Source organism: Musa acuminata, chromosome BXJ2-8 (assembly GCF_036884655.1).
Source record: "Musa acuminata AAA Group cultivar baxijiao chromosome BXJ2-8, Cavendish_Baxijiao_AAA, whole genome shotgun sequence".
NCBI classification, from domain to species: domain Eukaryota; kingdom Viridiplantae; phylum Streptophyta; class Magnoliopsida; order Zingiberales; family Musaceae; genus Musa; species Musa acuminata.
In genome coordinates this window covers 10,642,241-10,653,955 of record NC_088345.1, presented here as the reverse complement: position 1 = coordinate 10,653,955, position 11,715 = coordinate 10,642,241, and the positions used below count along the sequence as shown (strand labels likewise).

Genomic DNA, 11,715 nt, shown 5'->3' with positions numbered 1-11,715 from the left:
TCCACTTTTCTTTTTTTCGTGGGAACGACGAATTCTTCACATCATTATCTTCCTCGAGGACTGTTTCGAGAATTTGGTCAGACTTAGGCTGGTACATATCGACATTTGTGCTCCCATCGGGCGACGATTGCAGACCAGTGTTTCGTCTGCAATATCTGCTAATACCATCTGGTTCTACCAGATTTTGAAGGAGATTTTTCATCCAAATGCCTCTGTGTCTGTCTCTAAAATGAGGTTAGAGGTCATCAACGATGAGTACCACTCGTACTCGGACAAATAGTTAAGATAAGCAGAAATTTATAAGATTTATGATTTTATCTAGAAAACAATGACTAATCACGACTTCACTGCAGTGACCAGCGATGATGTTAAACATGTTTTAATTTGCTATATGAAATTTATCAAAGCCAAAATTACAAGATCTACTCTCAAGCATAACCGACATCTATATAGAAATAAATTGAAATTTTTGCACATGCCGGAGCTAAAAATTCCGAGCACATTGAGGCACACGGCACGACATTTGAATCGGATCATAACAAAAAATTACTGCTGTCTCACATCAAATGATGATCACGGTTAAATTCGGGAACATCTCAAGACAAGAGCATCGACAGGCATTAAAATCCTAGCAGCTGGGAGCAGGAGCAACTGCATATTATGTGGGTGGGCAATATGAAACAAAGACAACTACTCCACCTCCGCCAAATAATCATCGATTTCAGCTGGTGTAAGTACTCTGCAACACAGAAAATATCAGATCATATACGTGAAATGTAACGAGGCCCAAGGGAGTTATCCCTTTTTATGAAATCACATAATAACATACTATTTTTAAGAAAAAAAATTTCAATGATGCTTTGTACGTAAGTTGTTTCTTGAATCTGTAACGCATCTCATACGAACAATCACCATGATAAATTAACCCTAGAGGTAAAATTCAAACGGTTAATGCTAAAAGACTTGACCCATCCAATGGTGTTTATAATCTTGGCTACGGTCAACAAACTTGGTGTCTATATAGATGTCAGGCTAGGAAAATTGGATGTGACAAGTATTCATAAATTTGTTAGAAGATGCAAAACAAGTAGGTTAGGGGAATAATGTCCAGGACAATTTTACAGATCGAATGGTAAGGATGCACTTTGCAGTGTCTGCAGATCAAGCAATAGGAATCAACAAAACTAACAGGGAAAGAAAACCTTTAACCCATACAGCATTATATTCTTGCAAGTGAGGAAAAATGGGCAGATTTGGGAGTGGAACATGAATTGATTCAAAATTTGACTAAGATCACCAGCCCTAAATATGTAATTGCCCCAAGTAATTAAATCTTTTTAGCTTCTTAACTAAGATATCATTATTAACTTCATAAACCATTCATCCTAATCAGCAATTAGTTAGTAATTCCTATAATAAAACGATAATATCTTAATTTGAGGATATTAAGATAGAAAACGTTAATTAATTGTTGACTAAAACTTCTAATAAGGGTAGATGGTTTAGGAAATAAATAAAAATATCTTAGTTAACAAAAAAGAGTTAATTAATTAGGAAGATTGAAAACAGACCAGTATCACCATAACCATCTGGATTTTTCAATGCAACAGAGTAAAAAGTATGAAAATAACACTTATAAGCAATTAGTTTTTCATATTAAAAAAGTTTAATTCTATAATTGAGGAGCTAATTTAACCATAATACATATGCTACAGCTTCAATGTAGTACCTGAACTTTCGGTCAGCACCCACTATTCCAATTTCAATGTTCTTGCCAGAGATCTGCCCTTGAAATCTACAAGGGTTACAAGAAATATATTATATGATGATCAAGGTATGCATGAGCTTCAGAGTAAGATTACAATGAAATGATACCCTTCTTTTAGAGTCAAGATGGCAGTGTGGACAGCATCATCAAGCTCCATATCATCAGTGTACCTGAAAAAGACAAGATAAGATATTTAATCAGCAAGAGAAAAGTATGTTCAAAGGGAAAAATCCCACCCCCAAGGAAAGAGACAAACTCAAGGATTGATTATCGCACAGTTATCATCCATCAAAAACCAGTGAAATGTGTATATCAAGTAGTCTCAGAATCTCTGCCAAATTCATCCTTTGGGATAAGAGCCAATGTCTATCCAGCATGTTTGTCTTAGCATCCTATATGGAAACTTGTTATATATTGAATCATACATAACCTTTCCAAGTCTTAACAAGCACGAGAGTATTCCTCAATCACATGAGTCTAAAGTGCAAAATAATTAGGTAGGATATTCTTACCGGCCAAACTAACCTTTTGGCCTCATAGCAAATTCTTTTAGAACCTGAATTTGCACTGATTAAAAGATCTCCACTGATTACAAAATATCAAGTTAGGCAAACAGCCCACCATCAAATTCTGCTAAAACATGGTCACATTTACTTGACTTATGAATTATGTTTTATATGGACGAGAGAGGTTCTGATGATATTTAAAAATATTGAAAAATAAATGTAGGTGTTTTGCTGAGAAAACAGCAATTAATAGATAGATTTGGGAGAATCAAGTAAAGAACCTAAGAGATACAGTACAAGGCCAATATAAAATGATTAAATTTAATTCAAATGCATCTCTAATTCTAAATGAAAAATCTCTTTGGTTATATAGGCTTTATCACGACTATAGCCTTAACAAAATAAGGACCCTAAAAAGGAAAAACTTATGGAGCAAAGACTTCTGTTTCAAGGAAGTTGGAATTTCACAAAATTCCAGCTAAAAACAAGTGTCTTCCATATGGATGTCTAATTATCAAGTGACTTCCATTCCAAGGGTCACATCAAGAGTTACATAGAAATTACAAGAAGAGGTGGTGCAAACAGTGGTCTCCAATCTCACAGTCAAGTGCCAACGTAGAAGTGGCATGGTAAAGACCATGCCATTTAGGGAAGGCAATCAAAAACTTCAAAAGAAGTACTATCTACCAGCACTAAGACCAAATAAAAATCGAAGAAAAAAAATATTTATCAGCAAGAGGCACAAACTAATTGACCAGAATCATCAAAATTCAAGAAGTTGTGACTAATAAAATATCATAGGTACCTCTTCTCAAGAAATGTTTTAGCATTAGAGACATTCTTCCCCATTGCTGAAGCCTTCCATGAAAAGTATGAACCAGATGGATCGACCTGTCAAAAGATAGTTGAAAAAACCAAAATTCTATGACCCTCTGAAACCTCATATATAAAATTAAATTAATCATTAGCAGTACAGAAGCTGACAATTAGAAGTTGCACAATCACATAATCTTATACCAAAATAAACAATATAGAATATAAACAATTCAGAAATGCTAATGCATACCTGATACAGTTGTGGACCATTGTCATCATATCCAGCAACCAGCAGAGAAACTCCAAATGGTCTTACACCACTATAATCAACAAAAGATTGGAAAGAGGAAGCAAAATGAAAATAATACCTTAGCTAAATTAGAAATGAGCCATTAAATGATATGAATCCCACATTAATTATTACTTAATGTACTTTATATTTTGGCATATACTATGTTATTTGCCTTTTAGCAAAGGTTGCTAAGAAATAAGAAAGGTTAGAGAACGAGAAAAGTGGAGCTGCTAGTGGAACTCAAAGAAAGAATGAGAAGGTGCATGATCCTACAATTCTCCTAGAAACATAAGCATGTAGCAATAACCTTCCTAAATTAGCCAGTGAACTAAAAAGAAGAGAGTAATATCTACCTAATGCTCAGTAGCATTACAAGTCAATTTTGTAATCAATTGAAATTTGCCAAATCTCAATTTTGTCCTAATCTAAGCATCAAAAATCAATTTATATTTTATAATGCTTGTTTTTTAAATCAAGAACAAGTAAGTCTGAAACAATACCCAGATTGTGTAAACTCCTGCATAACAGCTGCAGTTTCTCTTACAAGTTGAGTTACAGGAATAGGCTCCTGCGATCACAAAAAATATGTAATCACTTCCTAAGTGGGCAATAGACAACATGAACATATATGGCATCTAAAGTAGACAAGAAGAACAGAATGACAGATTTAAATTAAAAAACAATCTTTCAGATGCATCAGACCTTAATAAGAACACAATACCATAATAAAGCATTAAAATATTGTATGGTTGAAGGATGGCCACCTTCAGGAGCTACACTAAGCAAGAATTTTTAGATAATAGGATAACAGTATTTCTAGAATGCATGAGCAACTAGAAATCACAAAAAACAACCCCTCTGAGGAAAGCTACCTGATAATCATCTTCGGATTCTTTAAGAAAAAAGTCAAACCATTTTGTAAATATGAACACCAATGAAGGTCTGGCAGTGGACGTGGAGAGGAAGAGGAGAAAGAATATGAGGAGGTCCGGAGGCAACAGGCAGAGGTGGGTGAGGCAGACTGGACTGCCTTAAAAGCAGTTGATACCCTAATAGACACCAGTTGGAATGAATCGGTTCAGGCAAAATTTGCATTCTTTGATAATTGCTTATGCACATCTTAAGCTAACATTTAAATATATAAAGGAGAATCAAAACAGAATTTAGACAGGCGAAATTGAGATCCCTCCAACTGCTTAAAATAAGTTCAAGTGATATCTCGTGTGATCCCTCCAATACTTAAAATAAGTCCAAGTGAGAAGTCATCCTAGGAAAGGTGGTAGCTCATATTGTAAAGACAAACTACCAGCTACCTAATTATTTAATGGATCCCTCTACCAACATCTTGTATCATGACACCATCAAGGAACTGATATCCCATACTTCATTAGTTGCAGCTGTTTATTTCAAAATTTTCCATAGACTCCTAATGATCACTGCTGGTGCAAATATATGGTATCAGGTCAAGATGGGTTCAGGTGCCACATACTCAAAGAGATATCAGATAGGGGAATTGGGTAATGAAACAAGACCGGACCTTATAAATTTTACTTTTGGGTCAGGTACAATTATGGTCCAATAATAGAACTAAAAAGCATGGCATGAATAAAGCAAATATGGTGAATAAATTTGTTACACATTAAATTAAATTATTTGATCTTTAATGACAAAATGCCTAAATAAAGCAATCAGAAATAAAGTGAAAAGCAAATATGGTCCAATAATAGAACTAAAAAGCATGGCATGAAACAATTTTGATATGCAACCAAAAATTTCTAGGAATGTCACTATGTATATATAACGGACTAGGATTTAGCAGAGACACATATAGAAATTTTATATAAAGTTAAAATAGACAGTATGCATACTTTGCTATTGGTAAATTAAATGAGGTCCAAAATGGGTCCATGTTTGAGCACCAAATCACACCCATGACTGGCCCTATTTCCCTAATAGGTCCATATGTTATCCATATGACCCGTATGTTGTCCATATGAGCAACAAATACACTCTATACCCGTGTGTTATTCATACCACCAAAAAGTTCAGGTAGGATCTAATGAAGGTAACAGTACCACCACTGCTGATTCACCCCCTCATCCACCAGGCATTTACTAAATTTGGGATACCACAGATAGTTCAGATAGCATGGATCCAACTTTAATAGAAAACTCAGATCAGACACATCAATCACCCGTCAGATGATAGAATATAACTATTTAGGGTCATTTATTGGATCTCCACCCACATTATCTCAATCAGAGGTCATGCCGTCAGATCCAACAAAAACTAGTATAACATCAGGTGAAGGGGCTACCAAAGTTAGGTAACAAAAAGGACTTCCGTTAACATCTGGATAACAAAAAGCACTTTCTTAACTTTAGAGAAGATAGATGTGGACCAAAAATGGATTTGATAAATGACTAGCATACATTTCTTGTTAAAAAATAAACTACCAAATGTCGCATCTATAGATGTTGCAGTTCTTATTGGATCCATGAAGGACCAAAATATCCTTAGTCAATCAGTAAAAGATAAAATTACATGTCCAGAAGCATCTTGTAATTGTAGAAAATAATCAAAAACATCTCTGAAGAATGAAGGTGAAAGGCTTAAACAAGATACCTTATAAAGTCGAAAATATTGTTGTGCTTGTTTTCTGCTTTTTCTCACTAGAACACGAGAATCTGGGCCCATTCCACTGTAACAAAAGAAGCAAAACATAAGTGGCATTGAAGTAAAAAAATGGATGAACAAAAATTCAGCATATGGGGACAATAGCTCGTTAGCTTTTTGTCTTAGTGAAAAACCAAAGAGAAGAGATAAATGCAAGCAGTAGCATATACAAGAATCGACTTTATTTCTTCTACAAGCTACATACTAATTTTACATAAGTGAGCAATAAGATTATTTTACTATTTTAAGCATCTGGTGCAGTTCAGTTTCTCAAATGGTACATCTGAAAGAGACATATTACAAGTGCTAACTAACTTTTCCAGTACTACAACTTGCTAGATGTGCAGCATATTCCAATATGTGGTAGTAAATTACATTTTACATGGTTCAGCATCGTAATGTGCTTAATCAGGCATGACATTATAAATACCGCATGTTCATTTTCTAGTTTGGTTGAAGATAACAAGGCAAAGTCTACCCATCGACCACCAGTCACCAATTTTACTAATGTCTAATTTAACTAAACTTGATAACAATGACAATTAGCCTTTGCTTCAAATAAGAACCACAACAAAGAAGCCCCTGCGAAAGATGGGTGATAGATGAGGTAATCCCACTGTGTGTTCCTATTAAGGTATGCAATTTCGAATAATACCGCCCGGTATGGGCGGTACATACCGGTCCGTCAGCTTACCGGTACACGAACGGCCCATTACCGGGCGGAACGAAAAAAAAAATTATATATGTATGTATGTATGTATGTATAAAAGGTGACGTCGCGTCACCTTTTTCAGCGACGTCGCTTTTTTCGGCAACGTCACCGAGGCGACGTGACGTCGCCTTATATATAAAGAATATATATATATATATATATATAAACTCGACGGCGTCACGTCGCGTGGGAGAAGGAAAAGGTGACGTCGCCGAGGCGATGCGACATCGCCTTTATAATATTATATATATATATATATATATATATATATATATATATATATATATATATATATACCGAGCGATATATCGAACGGTATACCGCTCGGTATACAGTTTCGTACCGTACCGAGCGAACGTCGAAACTCCGGTACAGTATGAAATTGCATACCTTGGTTCCTATATAATCCATTGATCACTGACAATTAAAAAGATAAACAATGATAAAATATAGATTAGACAAACACGTAGAATTACATTACATAATTTACTTTCATATTCATGAAAATATTAGATGCACATGATAAAATGACCCACAGGGAAATGTTTAAAATTGACGTAATATTTAAATATTCCATTATTTCCAAGAACAAAACACTTTTAGAGAGTCAACTGGAAATCATTTATCCATGAAAACAGGTCTTTAAAAAAAAAATAGCATGCTACAATCTGATAGCCACAAGTAAAAAAAATACAGAAGTCACTTCAGCATAGACAAACTTATTTACATGCTAAGAACATTATGCATAAAAAAACAAAGACCAAATTTTAATTCACAACTGCAAAAACATCTGAGATCATATCAGAACAAAGCTTCAAAAGAATGGCAAAACATATTGCTCACCTGTAGACAACTCCAATATTTGTTGTCATAAGCTGAATCTTCTGGACCTACAATTTGAAAAAAAAAAACGAATGAACTATCTTCATATCTAAATGTATGAAAAGATACAACAAAAATGGTAATCTATGCAAAGAATAAAAAATATTATGAAAGAACATGTTGAAAAGAAATTAAGTAAAGAATAGATACATAAAAATAATTTAAGAATAAATGGAGTTTCAACTTAAAAATATCCAAATATCAGAATGTATGCTCATTTACAACCGCTAGCATGCTAAAACTGATTTTTAAAAAAACCAAAGAGCATGAATGAAGTTTGGCAACGCCAACTAACCTGGACATCGAATATTTAAACATAACAACCATTAAATAATACAGCAAACAGTTTAAACAGTGTTTGTGATGGAAATATGTGTAAATCTAACACATACAAAATTCATGGAGCATACGAGCTTTAGGGATATTTAGCAATTAGAGGAAATCTCCAAAGTTCCACGAGAGCCCAAAATAAAGAGAGTTCAATACAGGTGTCAATAAAAAAAAAATCACTCCATTGCATTCAAGCTTGCATCTAGTAGTTACAAAAAGAAAAAAATTGTATGCTTAACTCTCTGGTATTTATGCCTGAGATGATAATTGCTCACTATAGCAAGGCTTATTTTTTTAGTCTTTTCTAGAATTGTTACATGTCTGGGAGAATTCTATGGACATGCTACATGGAGGAATGAGCTCAAAATGCAACAAAATGGTAGCTTCCCTACACACTGGTTAGGGTACCAGATATTATGAATTTGCATAGCTAGGAATTTAGTAACACATTTAGAGAGACAATTATAAAGCTTTGTTGAATCTTCCATGAAACCTAAGTTTTGATGTGAGCATTATAGTTCACCCACCAATCTTAGGAAATGGCTTAGCTATTGATGATGATCTAAATACTATGACATAGATAATTATTTTTTTAGGAAAATAATGTCTAGCTACAAATTACAAAAACAATTAAACAAATTCAAGAAGAATCATCAATTCAATATATATTAGAAGTCCTATTAGTCAAAATCATGCATACCAACTAGATATAAGACAGATTCCTTTGAATAGCATTCCAAAATGTTGATGCAATGAAAATGTATCAGTTAGGGCTGCTGTGTAGAAACAAGACTGGTAAGTAAAAGGTGAAGGAAAATATTGAAAGCTGCATGAGAGGAAAACAAAGAGACAAGGAATGGTAAACAACTGTTTAACAAGGGCAATCAAAATTATATATCATCACCAGATCCAAGACAGATCTGTCTTCATGCAGTACTCCAGAGTTTTAATTACAGGAAAGCCAACAAGAGGGGAAGAACTGATCAGAATCATGAGGCCATGATCAAACAAGCTCACATAACTACGCAATTCTCAATTCATGTTTCTTTTTATAACATAAGCATACAACTGGATGGATGCACCACAAGTTTACTTCAACTAGAACCACACTTGGTTTCCAAAACGGAAACCTGTTGCTAAAAGTATATCCATCTTATCTTATGCCATCCAAACAAATCTGCATATTAACCTCTAATTAAGGAATTATGACATCCAATAGAATATCAATGAATTGGACTCCACATTAAATCTAAAGTCTTATTACTAATAAAAAATATGATGAATCTTGAGCCTAAATACAATAAAAATGGAAAATCCAATCTAGATTGACTTATGTGACAATCCAAAAACCTAAACAAAACTCAAATTAAGACCACCATTACCATGCCGCATCACCTTCTGCCCGTGCATGGATGCAGTGTCAGCATAAAAACCCTCACCTGACCATAATTGCACTAACTCGATCTGACACGCAATTTTTGTATTGAAGACATTAGAACCCACAGATAAATTACATTAATCTCCAGTTTCATCCTTGACTAGTTTATCAACTAGCCAAAATAGTCACAACTAGGATTGCTAAACAGAGAACATCTGTCCACATTATAATATCAAAAACCAACAGCAAATGCAACTTTCAAAGTGAAGTGTTATGTTCAAAAACGCAATATCTTAGGAGAAGAATAATGAGCTACTGATAGAGGTTTACTGATGTCTCATCCACCAAAATGGAAGGAAGCTTCTTCTCAGTAGCAATAACAACACCATTGGCCGCTGCAGTCATTAGAAAACAAATATCAAGAATTGTTCTATTCAAGTGTATTCCAAAAGACAAGATTGCATGACTGTTGCACAAAAGCCGGTAACTAAGTGCATTGACGACCATTTTGTGATGGAAACAATGTAGATATTGATTGTTTGAGGTTTAATATTGTGAGGTCCAACAAGGGTAGAATAAAAAAAATTGAGTTTACAGAAAACTAAAATGGTTCAGTACTGATAACTTGGCCTTGAGCATTTTTAATCATATGGCAAGGTCCATTGCATATCATAGGAGCAATGATTTTCTGAAATTGTAAAAATGATATTAGAGCAACTTTGCATAGCCCTCTCAGTTGACTCAACAAAGGATAACAACTAAGCATACCTACAACAACATGGTGAGGAGACGTTTAAGTTTACCTGGGCTACATGTGATCTCCTAACAAGGATGTCCTGGGTTAAGTGGGAGAGGGTGAGACATTGCTAGCCCCACATCGGTAAAGAAGAAAAACATGGACAATAACTTAAATGGTCTAATGCTACAACTCAAGCTAAAACAATTTTATAAGTGAGGGTACTCTGGCCATATAAACTATTAGACTATTTTACTCATGACAAGAACAATGGTTAAAATGATCTTCATCAGATAGCTGACACTGAGAATTATACTACATAAACAGATGAAAAAGGAACGGTTTAAAAATGAAAGTGTGTTCTTCATGCGAATGATGAGAATAAACATGACCTAAAAAATAAACATATTATGAAGGTGAAGCATGACAAATGTTGTATACTAAAGAAATGATAAGTGTTTTGCATCTTTTATATTGAATCTACATCTAAGACAAGTCCTAAAGGTAAAACAGTACTTTTAAAAGGAGAAGGCAAAGAAGTGTCAATTCTTTCCAATCGCTCCATACAAAAAAAAAATTCTTCTCATAGAGTGCATCAGATTTTTATTTACTAATCCAAAAATTTGAGATCACATCCAACTAAATATCATATCAAAATTGATCACCCAACTTAACTGTAATTACCCCATTTAAGCAGCATACTGCTGCCAGAAACACTGGACAAATCAGTTTTTTATTGAGCCTGGTAGTCTAAAGATGTAAAATCATTTCCAACTTCATGCCAGAGAGTAGTTATCACAAAATCATCACATGTGACCACTAATTAAGGCCATCAAGCATCTCTGTACGTACCAATATAGATTATCTGTATATGCCAAAAGTTCTTCATGATAAATCCTATAATGTCACTGACAAAAGCAGCAAGTTTTTCCAAATTCTTAATTTTCACAACTTTCAATCACATGCATACCAGCTAACAAGGTTTCCATCAATCAGATAATTTCTGCAATCAAAGTCTTGCCATAAACACATAAATTTATGTGTTCTTTAAATTTGTAATTTCAACCAAGGGCACTCTTGAACAGACTCAATACTCATTCGGCAAATTATTCATGAAACGGTTACTCATCAGTCCAGCCTTGTGTGAGATAGCCCTAGGTTCTAATCCTGAACCGTTGATTCAAATCGGACAGTGCCCATAACGTAGAGAAAAGAATAGAGAGGTACATATCAGACTGCATACCTTTGATCCCAAGGGAGGTCTGACCAGATCCGACCGCCGTTAAGGCGTGCTCGATTTGAACCAGTTTCCCCGTAGGGCTGCATGCCGACGGATCGAACAAGAGGGGTGAATAAAAGAATTCAAGAAGATGGAGGCGTAAGGGTTTTGGAGCATGTAGGGGCTCGAGAAAGTAAGAATCGGCAAGACTACCTGAAGGTGGTGAGGGAGAAGGAGTACTGGCTGTCGCCCATCTCCGGCGTTCCGATTGCGGGCTGCAAGGGCGATACAGCGAGGGAAGCGAAGGGCCAGCGATCTGTTTCGAAGAAAAGAGAAGCGGCTTCAAAGAGAAGACTGAACCCTTGCGCAAGCAAACAGGAGGGCTGTTGGGGAAAATGCA

General features: G+C 35.0%; 1 protein-coding gene across 1 annotated transcript; it reads right to left on the bottom strand.

The window, feature by feature from the left end:
* Positions 1-428: 428 nt before the first annotated feature.
* On the bottom strand, positions 429-11,715 carry LOC135619155 (proteasome subunit alpha type-2-A-like). Its single transcript, XM_065120872.1, has 11 exons — positions 11,529-11,715; positions 11,340-11,416; positions 9,691-9,755; positions 7,614-7,660; positions 6,008-6,083; positions 3,883-3,950; positions 3,341-3,410; positions 3,080-3,165; positions 1,876-1,938; positions 1,730-1,795; positions 429-739 (listed from the first exon to the last, which is right to left on the bottom strand). Exons 1-11 carry the CDS (start codon positions 11,567-11,569, stop codon positions 691-693), a joined length of 708 nt encoding a protein of 235 aa, XP_064976944.1. The 5' UTR covers positions 11,570-11,715; the 3' UTR covers positions 429-690.

Coding starts and splice junctions, on each gene's coding strand:
- LOC135619155 (XM_065120872.1), bottom strand. CDS start 11,569: ATGGGCGACAGCCAGTACTCCTTCTCCCTCACCACCTTCAG. Junction 1,939..3,079: donor AAAACATTTCTTGAGAAGAG/GTACCTATGATA, acceptor TGTCTTTTTCAG/GTACACTGATGATATGGAGC. Junction 740..1,729: donor GGTGCTGACCGAAAGTTCAG/GTACTACATTGA, acceptor TCTGTGTTGCAG/AGTACTTACACCAGCTGAAA.